This window comes from Barbus barbus, assembly GCF_936440315.1.
Source record: "Barbus barbus genome assembly, chromosome: 40".
In the NCBI taxonomy this organism is placed as follows: domain Eukaryota; kingdom Metazoa; phylum Chordata; class Actinopteri; order Cypriniformes; family Cyprinidae; genus Barbus; species Barbus barbus.
This window is the reverse complement of record NC_136718.1, coordinates 14,178,015-14,197,732: the sequence shown is the minus strand read 5'-3', so window position 1 is coordinate 14,197,732 and position 19,718 is coordinate 14,178,015. Positions and strand designations below refer to the sequence as shown.

The window sequence follows — 19,718 nt, the reverse complement described above, 5'->3', positions numbered from 1 at the left end:
CGGCCAATATCGCAACAGGCCGGGGCTAAACTAGCCATATCTGCTTCCACGCACTGCTTGTTTCCTTTTCAGCTGTCTGAGGGTGGCTGTTTCTCTTCTGTGATGGATAAGACTGCAGTGTTTCCAGGTGCTGCTGTCTGACTGGAAAATAGATCTGCACTGACCCCTCAAATTCATTTCTGAGCATCATCAGTAATCTTATAAAAAAAAGTCTGAAGGACTATGCAGCAGAGAGAGCTTTACAGGATAACCGCAAAGACGGTATAATGGATCACAGGAGCTTGAGTTCACTGTCGCTTGCTTGTGTTCTGCTGGAACAAAATAGAGGAAAACTTCACAAACAACAGCCATTGTGCTGAAAATTATCCATAACTGATTATGATTACTTGAGCTCTCAGATCTGCACAATTACACCGCATAAAGGACTATGGATTGTCGTGCAAGCTTTCAAAAAAATACCGGCGATGCTTTATGGGTTTCTAGTCACACAAGAATTGATGCACAAACGGTACTTTAAAGAATAGCAATAGGTGCCTCTTTAGAGAAATTCATTCTGAAATATTCAACACCTGTGTGAAATATTACGTTCAATGCAGTGGAAACAACATACCTGCAATTAAGCATTTCTGAAATTGTCCGCATAAAATACAGTTAAATCTATCGACGGCTGGGCTGAATACTGACAAGAACGGGCCATTTTACCCAAAAAATAAAATCTGTAATCTGTTTTTATTATTATTATAGTATTTCAGTCTGTTTCTCACATAATGCTGTATCACATAGACAAGTCACATAGATTTCTTTTTTTGACACTGGGATATTCTGTATGGAAAAGTGCAGTGTGAACATTCTGCTAAATTTCATATGAAATTGAACAATACGACAGTGATGATAACAGAGTGAACTATCCCTATCCTTTAAATAGAAAAAGAACAGATTTTTGCAATCCAGCTAAATTTAACTTGCATTTGAAGTTTGAAGACACTGGATTTATTTGACAGTAAAAAGTGCAATCTTCCTATAAAGCAATTCTATAAACTGAGCCACTAGACTGAAATACGACTTCTTCCAAAAACAGAAAGTTTCTGACCACAGTGACCCAGACATCTTCCATTTTGACAACCAAACTGGAGCACTGACAGCTCAGAGAAAGCAAAGACTGGCTGCAGGGATTTCTGCCGCACATCCAGACACGCTCTCACCTCAGCTGGGTCTGATCCAGAGTGTGTGCCCTCTTCCCTTCCTCAGGCATCAACGACAGACACCTCAATCTCATCCAGCTGAGCCTATGGCAGGCATTCTCAAGAAATAGCAAAGCAAAAGACAAGCTGATAGAAAGGGAGATGTATGCAGCCCTTTGAGAAGACGATGAATGAGATGGTTTAGACACAGACGCAAGCAGTGCATGAAGAGAAATGCAAATGACATCTGCATTCTTTCTCATGTTGGGATAAGATGCAGCATCTGAAACACCCCTCCTGCTGGCATCTCCCCACGATGCAAAGTGTGACTGAAATATTGATACGAATCTAATGATGAGATTTCCATCACGGCGATGCCTAACTAGCTCTTCTCAAAAGCAGCTTGACAATGCAAGAACATTTCTTCTTATAGTACATTATGCTTTGCCATGAGTATGTCCTCACGGCAGGGTCCTGAAGGGACCAGCCATGAGCCTTGCCTGCGGCCCTGTCTTTTGCATTGGACCACCGGGGTCGGTAGGTAGTGCTGGAGCCTGGTTTGACTTCTGGGAAAGCCCCTCAGACGGGCTCATTAATTTCAGGAGCCGCAAAACCAGCATTCCTACAGTCTGAGCTGAATGTCCAGGCTGAACTAATTCAAGCAAATCAGATCCTATCATGATGGACACGGCCTCAGAAAGAGGCATGCTGGGAAACAGTACAGGATAACAGCTGGAAGAGATCTCGCAAGGCTCCTGCTGGGCGGAACGTCATGCTTAATATGTTACATATGAGGAAAATGATGGGAGCATAACCTAAAGTTAGTTTTGTTACTCTAGAATGACTTCAACATTCTCATTCTCATATTCATATATACAAAGTATGTTGATTATGCATTCATAATGCATGTCCCAGATCACCAAAGGGGTCTTGAACACATCTTTGTTTATGCACCAGATGACTTTTCTACCCTTCTGTCTTTTTTCCAGATTCTTTTTGCCCTAGCTCTCTTTCTGTCAGAGAGGTGTGTTCAAATTCCTTCCCAAATCGCCACCTTTCCAGCTGCCTGGCTTTTCCTTCTGTGACACATACAATCACTTTCATTATGCAAATGATCTCGATGCAGGCTTCTCCAGAGTTGCATGGCGGAGTTGCAAATGGCTGCATACAAAACAGCCTTTATTTGTCCTCTTTCAATTAAGGATTCCAAGATGTATCATTAAAAGCAAACAGAAGGGTAAAACACATCCTCAAAACAGGCATCTTCCAACTTCTTTCCCAACATGAAGAACAATTTGGCAATAAAAAATCATGCAGAAATTATGATTCATGTTGGTATCAGTTTAAAATGTAGAGAACAAAATGTTAAAAAATACAATTATTATATACGTTTTATTTAATTTTTTTAAAGGTAAATATACATTTCGAAATAGACATTTTTATTTATTTGATCTTATTCTATTTTTAAATCAATTCTTTATTTATAGTGACAAAGACAGAGAGAGTCTGGATCTATAAATTGAAGGCAACTCAGTTTCCAGGTTTAAATGGTGAATTAGATGTTTCACATTTTTTGAAACTGACTTGATTGTTTTTTGGATCTATGTTGTATTTTATGATATTATCTTGAGATTTAAAGGTGTTTTTTTGTATATGCAGATGTGTATATGTATTTATGTATATGTTTTTTCCCTTCTTTGTAAATCTAAACAATAATAATTGAAATTTATTGGGTTTAATATATTATTACAATGTATTATATATATATATATTTAACATATTAATTATATTTATGAAAAACAATTCTCTTTGTGTTGTTTTTACAGTTATTTAGGTGACTGTCATATGAAGAATTGATAGTTTGACACCCTGATGAAGGCTTGTGTACTTGTGAGTTGTTTTAATGTAAAGCTATGTGAGAATAGTAAACTAACAAGCAATGATTATATACATGATTATATGTAACAATTTCAGACGTTGTAAAGTGATTCTGAAAGATTTCTATTGAGCGCCTGTGTATAATACTCATTTCTTTCAGTCAATGGACTGAATTCGCCCAACTGAGAATCAAAACGAGAGTCAAAGTCTCTCATTTTCTCCCTTTCATCTTCTGACGTTGATACTGAAATCCTTACAGCACTATATAATAAAAAAGCAGCATCTGCCTGCAATACACTCAACAATGCGCTTCTTGATGGAAAGCGACGCTAGTTTACATGCACATGAACACACGCTCACACCTACACAGATAGCCACATCTATCACGATCACTCAAGGCGACGGTTGGCTCTCGGTTCTGGGCAGGCCACTGCCGTAAAAGAGCGAGTGTCAATAGAAATGTTGGCCTCCAGCCTCGCCAGGCTGTCTAAGCACCTTGTCATAATTGTGTGCAGTGGCGCGGAGCACACATGTCAAACAAGCCATTAAGGGGAAGTCTGGGAAACAATACAAATTAGATGAGAATGAGTTGGACTCCTTTTGGGTATATGTGACCGGAGGCAATGGACGAGCACAAATACACACAACTGGGCCCAAACAACTGTCCAGTGCGATATCGGGTCTTGCATAACAGGGAAAACGGACTGGTCTGCTTCCATGGGTGCAAAGACCTTGCCTGTTTTTGTTAGAAGGAGCCAGAGAGAGAGAAGGGGAAAGATGGTGTTTTGGGGGTTTAAACAGGGAGATTTATGGTTTCCTGTACTCTTCATGCAGACCTACTCCATCATTTTCAGCAGCAGTCCAGGCACAAACACTGACTGTGCTGGTCCTGCTGCCGCTGGAACATTTTAATAGAATTACAAAGCAGTTTCGCCTTACAGTTACACTAGACTGGACAGAGAAGCCGGAGAACACACAATTTAGAGGACACTGGCCCTCCTGCTGTGAGGATTGCTTTTATGATGACAATCAAAAAAATAATGCTGTGTATAATACTATATTTATAAATGAATGCAGAGAAATGCTTTTTGCTGCCATTAAAAGCCCAAGTGAAGGCCAACAAACCAATTAATGTGGCTATGTCATATTGAAGTTAACAGATGGTACTTAGAGATATACTATGGCACTAAATAATTACTATATTCAAGTACGATGGTATTTAGAAGTATACTATTGCTGTATGCAATAAAAAACAAAACAAAACACTGTAATACCGTGATAATTTGTGTACATATATAAATATATATATTTCACCAAATATTAAGCTGAAAATTAAGCATTACTGTTTGCTCATACACTATAATTGTCACGGTTCATAGAATCACGGTCTCATCCTTGCTTGTCTGTTGTGGTGTGTGGCGTGAGTGGATGTGTCCAAGCTCGTGATCACGGGCTGATCTGCCCCAGCTGTGGCTCATTATTGGGTTTATTTAAGATCAGCTAACGTTCCTCTCATTGTCAGATCCTCAGAGATTCTCGGTGTTCCTCTTCTGCCACTCGATCTGTTTACTGGTGTGTTCCGGTCTCTGCCCTGGCTTCGGAGGATTCCACTGCTGGACTTGGCTGCCCATTGCGTCCCTGCGCCCAGTTTCCATCCCCGCTGTGCACGAGCTCCGCCCTGACTAGTGACTTTGTTTTTTCTTTCAATAAACTGTTGTATATCCGCAATTGAATCCATTCTCTTGATTTCATAACAATAATAGTATAACATCCACAACACAATGATAAATGGTTTGCAGGATCTGTTGCATAAAGTCTTGAAAAGTCTTGAAAAATGATACTAATAGAAAGACAAGTCAAAGTCTGTGTAATAAAAACTGAAGTGTATGCGACATAATTGGTTTCATAATGAGACTAGAGAGCGTTCTAATTTTAACGGGTGCGATTAACAATTAAAAAACCGATAGGGATTGCCCCCGCATTACGGTCCCATCAAGTCATTTCGCATTTCCTTGTAAGCCTGTCAACAACATCTGAACCCTGGATCTATGTGCCAAATGATCACATTAATCATACAACAAAACATCTCAAGGTATTCCTGCCTCACTAACGCATCTGTGAATGCTTCAGAAATAGTACTCAGTGTTTCATCATCATCCCAAATGCATTACTGCTATGCAGTGTAATTATTATTATTAAATCCAAAACTAGATCAGTAGACATCTTCCTCTCACAAACAGTGTTTTAGCGCACTGCATTCTGCTGCCGATTTGGTTCATGTTACTATTCAAGGGAGTTAAAAATGTCAGGGCGATACAAATGTTCTGAGAATGGAATTTGTATAAGTAAATAATATAAAATTCATAAATTAAATATAAAATAAATACATGTCAGGTTGCTACAACTGTCCTGAGAATGAAATTCCTATGAATAAATAACATAAATAATGTATAATACTTAAAAATTGATTTATATAATAAATGATAGGCCTATATAACTTTTTTTTTTTAATCAAGTCATTTATGATTTATGAATGGCATTTCTGAAGTATTTTTGTCCAACCAACAAGCAGAAAGAACAAAATCAGAAAGAACCCCTGCAGACTCAGAGCTCAAAATGTGACTACATTTACTTGAAGGTTCCACCATGACAGTTTTAGTGTCATTACATTGAAAATTGCCTTGAAAATGGTATAAATGTTCTTTAAAACCATATCAAACCAACACGAATACAAAGAGCACATCTCTAGGAACTTTCGAAGTGTTTTTCTTATCTTTATCGTGGACATTCTCACTTGTCATTGACCCAAATGCCAATTCGACTTGAACACAAAAGACTGTGAGTGTATATTTTCAATCTGGAGCCCAAGTAAAACCAGAGCCATGACAAAACCTCACTGATGCGAATGTCAATATGAATTGCTTTCCTCACAATTCTCTGGAACAAACCGGCCACATCTTACATCTACTTTCTTACCCTCGATGCGTAAACTTGCCATCTCTCTCCTCCAGAAATCAATAGCTTCCATTTCTGCGCTGTACACTGAGTTATGTCAAGAATATGTTAGACAGATTAATATCAAAACCTGCTTTGCCCACACCTCCCCGATTTCCTCTCCATGACAAGCTCTTCTGTTTGTTGCTTATGCAAGCAACTGCTGATTCTACAGAACTACAAAGACAGCCGTTCTCGAGAATTTCTCGCAGTTGTATTTATGTTCATACAGCACAGAGGGCAACAAAACTTCCAGGCGTAATGTCAAACTCGAAAACTTCGGTGAACGCTCGAGTTAGGTATAACAGTTAATCCCCAGATGAATTTATGCCACCTATTTGATATCTTGATACGCGCTGTTCTCTGCAAACCAAAAAAAAGAGAGGAGATGTACATGATTTTTCGGGCTCTTTTGTGTGAAATCCATGACATGAAAAGATTTAATTAAGATAAGAGACTGGTAATAATTAATTCTGCTTCCTTCTGTCAAGAACACAGCAATGGCTGAATAAATTACACAAGCCCTGCCTTTTATTTATTATCGTTTCCCCTTTCCGAAGATGCCGTTTGAGCTTTTCAAAGCTAAAGAAAGTTTGGCAGGGTCTCTGAAAGTTAGTCCACAGCTCGGGCCCACATAAACATCTCAATCCTACATTCCACCACCTACTCGATTCAATCTGCTATTTTTTTTTTTTGCAGGTACAGCTTGGCCCCGAGGGGGAAAACTCGCTGTGACAAACGCCGAACGGAAGGCTGCATTCAGATGGAGTGTATTCATTACCACACGTCGAGATGTGTAGGAGTGGTTTTTCCGTATCTTACCATCTCATTTCCAACATGACACAAATTAAAGCAGAAATCCTAGGTGACCTATTGCTACAGACGACATCTTCTCACACGTAACTCAAACCGGTCAAAAACATCTGATCTGATGGTTATAAACTACCCGGCACAATCCAGTCATTGTTTCTTTGACTCCTTCTAAAATAACATTAACATGCGGCCAAACCAAGGGCATTCCAAGTACAGAATCCCCTCAAGTTTATCGCTTGGCGCACACAACTTCGTAAGTGGGCCGGATACAAACAAACGAACATTTGTTGTACCGAAAGCAAGATGTTTTCCTCAAGCCAACTTTCTAAACCGCCACAGAGATGATTAACGGGACAAAGCTCTGCCAAATCTTACACGAATGACCTTTGTGTGGGCAACATGGCCCTGAGTTTGAGAATCTGGCAGCGTTTGGTTTGTCGACTCGATCGGATAACACTCTGAAGGACATCCGCTTAACAAGTGGCCTACAAAACGACGCTAATTAAAGGTTGCTTTGTCAGGTTTCAGCTTAAACATCTTTTATTGAGTTGGAAAGGGCAGATGCACATACAAATACGCTTCAAAAGTGGGGGAAACTTCAATACGGATTGGTTTCTGTCATTTGAAGGGGAAATACTTCAATTGTGCTTGTAATAGCGGGATACTTAGATGTCTGTGATGTGATTCTGTTTAATTAAATATCTGTGGATAATTTGGTCTGGGAATGTCATTACGTCCTTGGAACCGGGGACATGTTTTGCCTCTCATGCTCATTTTCCTAATGCACAGGCTTTTATATAAGTACATCTCAGTCTTGTAACGAATTAATATGGCAATGAAGGATCGGGGATGGAAGTGTAATTGGACAACCGATCTCCCTTGACGCTTAATGGCCTCTGAAAACAGCGGCCGCGGGGTAGGGGATGAGATAGCCGGGAGGAGAGCTTTTCTGCAGGCTTGTGTAGGTCTGGCACATAAGAACTGTCCGTCTGAGAACTCGCAGAACAATCGGAAATGTAATTAAGAGCTGGCTGCGGCTTTTAAACGCTCGGCTAGAGCGGAAACATACAGGCGAGGAAGAAGAAACATCCATGTATCGAAAATGTGCAGTGTGATCAATAGCCCACAGTTCGGAAAGCATCAAAGGGGGAATGGTGTTTTGCAACTCCACTCGGCGCCTCGCAATTTCTCTCAGAATTGCAGGTTTTCAAAGCAATCTCTAATGTCATTAAACTTCTATTAAAAAGCAGTTAGAAGCCTCTATTTCTCTACGAGTCAGATGTATACATTTTAAGTAAAATTTTTACGAGTTTCCGATCTCTCGGTAAGGAGTAAGGTTAATCAAAACATCAATCAGACATAATTACCCAGCAGTGCCGCATGGACAGTGTTTCAAGGAGATAATAACTATTGTCTTGTAGCTGCAAGGGAATAAAATTAATCTCAAAGCCCGGATTTTCAACACAAGCCTTTTTTCAAGACCTCAGACAGAACATCCTATGAAGCAGGTGATTGGGCAATTATTGTGCAAATCGAGCCTAGTCCCAGCAGAGCCGTTTCTTCAAATACAGTTATGATCTTGACAAAATTACTGGAAAAAAAAGTGTTTAAAGTTTTTTTTTTTGTCAAAAATTATATATATATATATATATATATATATATATATATATATATATATATATATATATATATATATATATATATATATATATATATATATTAATCACAAATATATACAAATAGTATATATAATCACAATTTGTCTATACACATACTGTATTATATATTATATTTATACTTGAATATTTAGCTTAATTTTGCATTTGTTTAGTCTCATCATCGTTGTTCGGTGTTATTGTTAACTAAAATGATTCAAATGGTTTTGTTCATTGAAATGAAACTGAAATAAAATAAAATATAAAAATTATATACAAAACTGACATTCAAAAAAAGCTGTTGAAATCAAGTTTATGCTGAAGTGCTAAAATTAGACGTATAAAAAAAAACGTAAAGAAAAAAAATAAAAAAGTCCAAATTACTAAATCTAAAAAGTAAACTAAAAATATATACAAAAGCAAATTCAAAATACTAAAAACTATTAAATAATACTAAAATAACACTGATGATCTATCAAATTAAATGTCATTATCAGACTAAAATGGTCAATAAAATATGACTAAATATTGACCAAATTTAAAGAACATTTTCACCAATATACAAAAGCCATGATCAAATCATAAAAATGTGTAAAAATGAACAAAGCATTGATCTCAGAGTGTTATTACTGTTTGTTTGCTGCTCCTTTGGTCATTCAGGTCTGGTTCGGTGCTAACAACCACGCTGAAAACTTTCAAAATGTTTGCACGTGTGCACTGGAGTTAATTATACCACATGTAATTTCAGCGCATTAATACCAACTACACCCACACACACGCAGCTATTTTGTTGGAGTATTTACGATGGTATCCATAATGAAGCTGCCTCCAGCTCATAAAGAGAAGCATCTCCACTGCCGGCAGCTCAGGAGTAACCTCCAAAGCCCATTTCATGTTGTCGCATATAAATATTCATTAACAGAGTGGGGAAACCAGCTGTTTCTCCCAATTAATCTGTGCAGAGATATGCCATTTGCCAATAAATTGTTGTTGTATAATTAATGACTCTCAGTGCATGGTGACAACTAGAGAAACAATACCTCATTTAATATTGAGATTTATATTCATAAACTTGGTAAAAGCAATCAGCTAATCAGCTTGAGTAATAAACAAAGCTGCGTTCCAAGGGGATGTGGGAAAACTTTAGCCACATGCCCAAGAAGTCAGCCACCCCGCATCCCACCAGTCTAGATAAATCAAGATGTCAGGAGATTTCTACATCAAAGCAGATGTCCCTCCCTGATTCTTGCTGACCATGTTAACAGGCTCCACACAAGCCGGCAGTGGGAAACGATATGGCGAGGACGCCCACTTCAAACAGCAAACGGGCCTGAGCTGAGATCATTATCTGGGCAGGTTGAAAACACCACGGTCAGGGGAATTCTTATGGGACTTACCATCAGGAGGAGGAGCCGGTGTGAAGTGAACAGGTTTATCTACAGAGGAAGAAGAGAGAGAGAAGCACATTAGTTAAAAGGAAGACATCCGGACGGTCTCAGGCGGTCAGCAGTCGTTTCGAATGAGTGGGTGGACAGTGGACTACATGACTCTTTCAGAAAGGTTAAATCTAAAAAAGAATAGATGAAGAGAGATCAGTTGGAATATGAGATTAAAAGAATATTGCGGGTTAAATACAACTTGAGCTCTATCGACAGCATCCGTTGCGTGACATGCAGTCAAAATTGTTTGCAGTAATGCACATACAGCACTGAAATAAATGTCAAAAACAGAATTTTTCAATAAAGGTTTGGGGGCAGTAAGATTTTTATTTATTTTTTGAAAGAAATTCATACTTTTTATTCAGTAAAGGCACATTATATCAAAAAGCGATCAAGTGATCAAAAGTGAGACTAAAGACATTTACAATGTTTTATATGTGACCCTGGACCACAAAACCAGTCATATGTAGCACAGGTATAATTGTAGCAATAGCCAACAATACAGTGTTTGGGTCAAAATGATTGATTTTTCTTTTATGCCTAAAGTCTTTAGGATATTAAGTAAAGATCATGTTCCATTAAAACATTTTGTAAATTTCCTACTGTAAATATATCAAAACTTAATTTTTGATTAGTAATATGCATTGCTAAGAACTTCATTTGGACAACTTTAAAGGTGATTTTCTCAATATTTAGAATTTTTTGCACCCTCAGATTCCAGATTTTCAAATAGCTATATCTCGGGAAAATATTGTCCTATCCTAATAAACCATACATCAATGGAACGCTGGTTTTGTGGTCCAGGGTCATATATGTAATATATATATATATATATTAGAGCATATTAGAATGATTTCAGAAGGATCAAGTGACACTGAAGACCGGAGTAATGCCTGCTGAAACTCTACAAATATTTCATAATATTGATGTTACTGTATATTTGATCAAATAAATTCAGTTTTTGTAAACATAAGAGACTTAAAATATATATATATATACATATATATGTGTGTGTGTGTGTGTATATATATATATATATATATATATATATATATATATATATATATATATATATATATATATATATATATATATATATATATATATATATATATATATATATATATATATATATATAAATATTATTGACCCCAAACTTTTGAACTAGTAATATGGAATTGCATTCACAGACTGTACATCAAAAAACATCAAAAATTGGTTTTCATACAAGACTAAACCAAATGTTCTTGGTCAGACATTCAAATGTCTTGTTGGACAGATGAATCACCAAAAAACAACAAACAAATGAAACATTTGTTTTCTGGAGATACTGACTTGATTCTGTTGATCTTGACAACAAAAGTTGTTTTCTCAAGATTTCAACTTAATTTATCATTTTAAAAATCATTGTATTAAAATCTCAACTATTTTCTTCAGATTTAAATAACTTAATAACAAAAGTTTTCTGTTGCTTTTTCATGGCCATTTCTATGCTCATACTGTAGCAACATGGTTAAGAAAATTTGAGTTTATTTCAGCAACTCATTGAAGCTGAAATGTTTTTATGCATGTCAGTGATAGAGCACTCTACTGTCTAACTGTATGACATTCATGAAGGAAGCTACAACTTTATAGTTTAAAACACTGTAGAGACTCTAAACATGTGTTTCAGTTTTCATTTTGAGCCAGTTCAAGGGAATGGAACATCTGCATGGTAATAGAAAAATGCTTGAGAAATCAACATCGCAAAAACAACTTATGTTGAGGTCACAAGAAAATTACAGATCGCAAGAAAACAAGACAGGAAAACAATAATGCTTGTCCCTTCAGGCCTTTCATACATAGATCATACATAAGCAACAAACATCCAGTATAAAAGAAGATACTTTGAAGAAAGTTTTAACTTTTTTTTGACTTTCCTAGTAAGGATAAGAAAAAAAAACATTGAGACATTTTTCAAAATATCTTCTTTTTGTTCCACAATAGAAGAAAGTCATACAGGTTTGGAACGACACAAGGGTGAGCAAATGATGACAGAATTTACATTTTGGGGTGAACTATCAGTTTAAGCTGTTACACTAATAAATGTTAAAATATTCAGAATACAAAACCAGCCAAAAGAGCTGGGCTGAAACTCATTAAAATCAGCACTGACTGAAAGCGAGAACTGCCACAGAAGTTGGAAGCGACCCCACTCGGTCTAACTTTCCTCCAAACCGAAGTGATTTTGAAAACACTGAACTCGCGTACATTATTACTCTTGACAGAACCGGCGTTTCAACAGCACGCGCATGAAGCCATCTAGCTAAAGTGCAGCTACAACACCCTGCTTCTGCAGGCGGGAATAACCAACACCTCAAAACTATCACATCAATTGCCCAGCCAGTCGGTTGCACTTACACACACACACACGCACTCTCCCACACACAGGGCCAGAGCTGGAATCTCTGCTCCTCTCTTCACCAGCACCCCCAACTGCCAGGATAGAGTTTAATTTTAGGCTCACTTCAAATTGCTTGTCAACAACTGAGCACAAGGAAGATTGGAGAGCCGGCGCTGGAGAGAGGGGGAGAGAGAGACAGAAAAACAGAGGTGTGGGGGGGGGGGGGGGGGGGGGGGGGGGTGGCTTGCTGTGCTTCTCTCCTTGAATAATGAAGTGTCTGTTGAACTGGTCCGGGAGTCAATCATGACAGTTACAGCATTTCATCCACTGGGAAACATCGCCAGAGCTGAGGGCGAATAACACACACACAGATGCGTATCATAGAGATAAAACATATACTGCTCACACACTGTAATTCATAACCCTGTGACGCCCCCAAGCACAGCTCGACTTTCTTATATGTCCAGTGGCAGTAGAGGACAAAACAACTGTCTGCGCAGGTCTCACGGGAATGTTTGTTTCACATGTAAATGATACGCGGCTGAGAAGTTCAACGCAAGGTTCCCCTCAAGCACATTTGCTTTACTTAAAGAGATGAAAATTGTGTCATCTCTATTCATTTATTATGTTGTTGTAAACCTGTGGTTTCTTCTTTGGATCACAAAATAAGATATTTATGTCTCAGTGTTTCAGTTCATACAATGAAAATCAAAGGAGTCCAATGCTGTTTGGACTCCACTGACTTTGAAAATATCTTTCTTTTGGGTGAACTTTTCCTTTAAGTGAATTGGCTGGGACCTGGTGATACAATATTATATTAATACTTGGGTCACACTGCAATAACATTGCAATTCTTTATGTTAAATTATTCAAAGCACAGCTGTTGTATATTCTAGCACAGCTATGTAGGAAATTGTTGCCAGGGACAGTTGACAATTTTACAGTTTTGTCGTTGTTATACAAAAAGTTGGCCAGTTAGTATTTAAAAATGTAAATGTTAAATATTGATAAAAAGCAATATTTTAATTCATGATGCTATAGCGATATTTTCATGCCAAGAATTGACAATATTTTCAAGAAAATGGAGATTAACTGATTAACTACAATTTAAATGGGAGCAAATCTAAATAGGTGAAATTGCAGTAGGTCAATGAACACTCTATGATTTCCGTTAAATTAAAATGTGCAAAAATGTAAATGTTAAATATTGCTAAAAAATAGGAAGGAGAAAAGTATTGCAATACTTTTTATACAATACCAATATTCTCACACCAAGAATTCACAATATTTTTTTGAAAAGGGAGATTAACCACAATCTTAGTAGACAAAATGTACTGTAGCATTAGATCAATACAGACTCTATTATTTCTATTCAACCAAAATTCAACTGAGAACGAGCCAAGAATATAATTGCACAAGTACTGAAGTAATTAAGAATACATGATAAAGAGGCGAGTGACTTAGTGATTGCAAAATAACTAAACATAAATCAGAATATTATAGAATCAAGTGAATTCATGTCTCACATTAATGTCAATTTAAATCAATACTGTCATTTCAAACATACGATTAATAATTTATTTGTTAAATAGCATGGTACGGCAGATACACTCTGCAATTTGTGGCCCCAAATAGACCTTAACTTGAACTCTCAGGCAGGCTATCATATCTGTGCATATTTGTATGCCAGCCATATGTTTTCATTCAGTGTCTGTCCTCCTCTTTTCCTTTCTGTTTTATTATCTAGTTTGTGTATGTATAGGCTGATGGATTTGGTTGTGGAGCTGAGCAGCTCTAGTCCTGTGTGGCCTTCTCTTCTCTGTGCCTGCTAAATGAAAATGGAAATGACTAACCTTTGGTCTGTATTCCACTCCAACAAGCTTTCAAACGCTATGATGCACCTCTCCATGTTAATGGTACTTCTTTCACTCCGTCCTGTTTTTTACTCTTCTTTGAGGAGCAGGGATGGAGTGCTCTAACTGAGTTTATGTTTAAATCTAATGGAATCTGTCTGGATTAAATCGATTTTGCGACATGGTCGGCTTATAAATGAACCTCAAACTCCTTTATTGAGGGATGGAGAGGGCACATTTTTAGAATTTCATGAAGGGCCCTTTTTGGTCTTTTAATATAGATCTAATGCAGAGGCGCAGTGGATCTCTTTAAGTGAGGGCACAGGTAAGATTATGAGAAATGAGGTAGGTAATGGTTTACAGAGGGTGCATGAGGCATGAATGCTCTCTTTTTTTTACTGTTTTCTCCTTTCCAGGGCCTTTCTTTAAAAAAATACTAAAGAATTCCTATCTAAAAAGGTGTAAATTATTGTCTCTATACAGATCAAAGTAACATATATTCTTCTATGTATTTACCAGTGTTTTAATATCTACTCAGATGGCCTGAGGCCCTACCAAAGGGCTAATTAAAATTTTGTTGGGTACTTTGTGACCCAATTTGTCAAATATTTCCATTAACAATACACCAGTGTCTGGAGTGTAATTTCCCATGGCATCTTACAAGCTTAGTGCTGGAGAACGGCCAAAGACTGAACTCAAGTGTAAACAGACCATATATATATGCGTGTGTGTCTGACAACCTCTGCACAAGCTTCCGGTTAAAAAGTCATCTAAATTTCAATATCATTAAGAATCGAATGAGACATCAGCACTAATGCATAGCAAGACCATTTTCTAATCAATTTCTCTAGCAGAGCGTACTAATAAAATCTTACAAAAGCTCCGAAATCATACTGTAGTCTTAGATAATGCGTTTCTATGTAACTGAGAATTCACAGAATAAGAAAACCTGGGATGCAACGGTGCAAAAGGCAGATAAAACAGGACAGCGATAGTAATACATCTAAAACAGGAAAAGAGCAGCATTACCTGCTGCTCCATGTCAAAGCGCACTGTGACATGCTCTGGAGCTCACGTTTCGTCTCCAATCTTTTCTTTGTAAGCACAGTGCCAAAACTATCTGGCAACACACACACCTGCTGGCGGGGCACCCTAAGACACCAAAGCGTTTGCAGATTCACTCAAGCAGATACAGTAAGCACTGACGCTAATGCCAAGCTTTCACATCCAAAGGCATTTAATCTGCCCCCTTTATCCCACTGTGCAGTCTAAATACCACTGCTTCAGGGATGACAGAGCGCCACCGAGCAGTGTTTTTAGACACAAGCGTTCAAGCACTTTGTAGGATGAGGACAGTTTATCTGTGTCATCCTTAATCATTTCACTGTCAGTCAGGGGATCGAAGCCAACGCATTAGGGATTAGTTTTTGATTGCCATCGATCCTTATTGAACCATCCATCCGTCAAAGTGTCTCCCCTCTGCCTCCCTGAGCATCATTGTAAGAAAACTCAACAGAGCACACAAGGGAAAGGAGCACTAATATGTAACTTATCAAGCCACAAAAACTCTACGGGGTCATGCACAAACACGAACACACAAACACATATATATATACATACGCTGCAATTCATGTTTCACTAACTGTGACCTACAGTTATTGAGGAAGAGGAGTACAGCGAAGCCGAGCGTGGAAGTGGCCAGCAGTATGAGACAGATGTTGCAAGGAATCATGAAGTACCGCACGACCAGCGACACTTTGTGCTGGTACATGCGGTCCCGCTCCGGGGGCGGCGTGGGGTACTGACAACTGGTCATACTCCACTCCGCGCCGTCCCTAAAGTACGCCAAGTCGGCAAGCGTTCCGAACAGACTCAGAGAAGAAGGATAGACAAAAGAAATCCGAAAATGGCTTCAGCTTAAACTCCAGTGGCGCTTCTTATCGCAGTTCCTTCATGAAAAACGTAGACAAATACTTTCGCCAGTCTCCAAGCAACGCATTTTGTTCCCAAATTACAGCCGCTCTGGAAGGGTACAGGTCCTACAGTCCCCAACCCTCCGGCGATCGCTCCATTTCTCTCCCAAGCACAGGGGTGGTTTGTCATGAAAGGTTAGAGTGCGAGTTCTCTCTAGTGTATCTGTCAAAAAACTCCACTGGACCTCTGGCCTAGATTGGCAACACGACAAGTGAGTGCAAACAATCCCCGCTGAACTTTGTACTTTAAATCCGCAAGCGCAGAACTCCACGGCTTGGCGAATTAGTAATGAATTGGCTCTTGATTTGTCTTAAGGGGTGCTTGTAATTTTTTATGGCACAATGAATTCCCTTCTTTCAGGACGTGCTGCCACCTGTCTGTGCCCGACAGTGGCATGAAGATGCCAGGCTGCTCTGGTTGTGGCATGTGTCAGGATGCACTGCGGGTGTGGCTAGGTATCATGCTAGCCGTCTGTCCAGGGAAACGCTCGGTTGCCCACAAGCTGGAATCGGAGTCATTAGCCTCTCTCTCTCACACAAAAACGCACAAACTTTTGGAGAGTGACCCCTTCCAAACTCCTTCAGAGAACTGCAACACTAGGCTCGAATTCGGTCGTAAAAGTCTAAACTTTTCTCCCCCCGCCCCAGGCTAAATCGCCTGAATGAATGAATAATTAGCCCACAGAGATTCAGCAGCTGTCTTTGGCAAGCTCGACCACATGCCCCGGAGAGCAGCAGGGTCTTTTCCTCAACCCCCCCTGTATCCTTCAACACTGGTCCTCTCTGGCGTCCTCCCCTCTTTTTCGGAAAGCACTCTGGATGACGCGTACAGTCAAAAGTTGTGGTGTCTGGTGAGCACTCTTCCCCCAGATGCTCCTGTCAGCGTAGAGGCGCACTCCTTGATCCGGGCAGCCGGAAACAAGATACAAGGAACAGCTGAGATTGCCACGGCAAAGCGCGCAAAGCAAACTAGACAACTGCTTCGGACAGTGCTGTTAGTCCTCAGTTCTTTTTAGTGGATAACTCCTGAGACAAGACAAGCCTCTGTTGTGGACTCAGCCAAGTTGTTTGTCGCTCTGAAAAAAGTGGCTCTTCTGTTCACATTTCTTTTCATTGGAGTCAGAAGCTATTTCTCTCTCCGTTTAGCTCTCTCAAGCATCCATTCCTCTTCTTGTGTACCTCCTCGTGTCCTGGGCTTAAACTCGCTCCAGCTGAACCTCAGAGGAAGTGTTCACTGCCAGCCAAAACATATACTCTGATCACCGCTATTCATGTGAGAAAATCCCCCAGGCAGCAGGTACTCTGTCAGCGCAAGCTTGCGTTCAGCCAGCGTTTCTCAGCCAAAGAGCCAGGGAGCGGCATGCACAAATGAGTGGAGCCTGAGAGGGAAAAAGCAAGAAAAAAGAAAACAAACTAGCCGATGACACTAAGTCCACCTCTCCGTTACGTTAAACAATGCACGGAGCATGTTTTCTGCATCCTTACGGCACGGACGCTCATGATTCCCTCTCTCTGCCTCGAATGAAGGAGAAGACAGTGAGAGGGGGAGTGGATGAGGGGCTGTCTCTAACAAAGGGTTGGGAGGGGTGAGAAGGGGGAGGTGGTGAGGGAGGGAGGGGGAAACCGAGAATAAAAGGTTTTGGGAATACTTGGGAGTGTTTTAAAGGGGGGGGGGGGGGCTACAACGACAGCTAAAACACAAAAGGGCAATTGGACCAAAAACATGTCAAGCCTTTTGAGTTGATAGTGATTTAAAGGAGAGTGTTGCCAACAACTGTGCTAATTTGTAATTGCAAACTTTGTGGTTTAAATGGGAAAGGAAAAAATGTGAGTAAAACAGAATCTGACATATTTACTCTCGGTTTTGGTGATTTTTTTATGAGCTATTAAGGAAAACAGACAATTTAAACTTGAAGGACAATTTGAAGGAAAGGACTTGGATGCATTTAAAATTATATATGCCTATATACTGTGCGCGCGCGTGTGTGTGTGTGTGTGTGTGTGTGTGTGTGTGTGTGTGTGTATATATATATATATATATATATATATATATATATATATATATACACACACACATACATACATATAAAGGACTTTGATGCATTTAAATGATATATGCACATCTACAGTAAGTCCTCTCTCTCTATATCTATATATATATATATATAACAACAACAGTAATAGAAAACACAGAACTGAAATGAACAATGGTTAAAAAAAAAGAAAAAAAAGAAATTGGAAGCAACAGGCAAAAACACACAAAAAAGAAAAAGATTCATCTTCTCGTGACACCATGCCATGCTTTTATTCATCTGTCACACTGTGAAAAATAAAAGCAAAAATGAGCAAAAATGAATATTCAGTAGAAGTGAAAATGAACATACTGGCAAAAGATCAGTGAGAAATGTGTTTTTAATCCATAGCATTATTTCACTAGGTTTCTCGCCTATGAATGCTTATTTTATGCTCTAAGCCACATAATGAGGTCAACAACACAGAGAGCTAATGCTTCTTTTTAAAACCCCCCACCTTCAATACTGACTGGCATATACACAATGGATGTTCATCTTCACAAAGAAGCCAGTACATATTATCAATTATTTATACGCTCTGTTTCTTAACCCACCCCTCACTGGATACCCGTAATGCGCACACACACACACACACACACATACACATACACATACACATACACATATATATATATATATATATATATATATACGTATATGTATATATATACGTATATATATATATATATATATATATATATATATATATATATATATATATATATATATATATATATATATATATATATATATATATATATATATATATATATATGTGTACAAGGTTACAAGGCCGTTTATCTCTTTGGGCACAGCCTATTCATTGACTTTATAGGGGGCCCGTGAAATCGAGCCCCTGATGTACATAGCAGAGAACACGGGGTCAGCCGGGCCTCCAGCACAGGGCTCTAGGTTCACTCACCAGCTGTGGTGCTGCAACCCTAAACAACACCCACACTCCACCAGGGCCATTAATCTCCCTTCAGCCAGACATGTAGACTAAGAAATGCATTTAGCAAAGACAACTGGCCATCTAGTGACATTCATGCGGGCTACAATGACCTGAAACCTCCATTAAATAATAAGGAGACAGAAGAGGGTGCCACATCCGGTCCATTCTACACACCCTCTGTCATGACTCGAATAAGACCTAATTTGACTTCAAAGCGCTCCGTAATGCATCTTTAATGTGCATACTATCTCAGAAGGTTAACATCTCTCTCAGTGTGCTCTCTCAGCTGGCAACTTCCATTAAGAAACAACCACAAACTCTCTGCACTTCCCGCACTTTCATGACGAGCAGCCTCAAGGCTTTTCATCAACTTCTGCTTGTTCCTTGTGCCATGTTTCTGGAATGATGCATGTGTGCTCATTTCAGGATCGAAGGGATAGGAGTAAAGCATAGAGGGGCACTTCATGTATTTTAAAAGAGCGGTGGTTATTAAAGTAGAAGATATGAGAAATTCAAAAGATATTC

The 19,718-nt window shown here is 38.9% G+C and overlaps 1 protein-coding gene across 8 annotated transcripts in view; it reads right to left on the bottom strand.

Annotated features, from left to right (window-relative positions):
- Nucleotides 1-19,718, bottom strand: part of LOC306859145 (agrin-like) — a 253,049-nt gene that overhangs the window by 137,303 nt on the left and 96,028 nt on the right. For 6 of the 8 annotated variants that reach the window (XM_079400015.1, XM_079400016.1, XM_079400022.1 and 3 more), the window contains exon 3: nucleotides 9,919-9,957. In XM_079400015.1, the coding sequence (XP_079256141.1) occupies nucleotides 9,919-9,957 (39 nt within the window). Of the gene's footprint in view, nucleotides 1-9,918; nucleotides 9,958-15,849; nucleotides 17,687-19,718 lie in introns of those variants that run through there. The other 2 variants (XM_079400020.1, XM_079400021.1) reach the window with 1 other exon arrangement.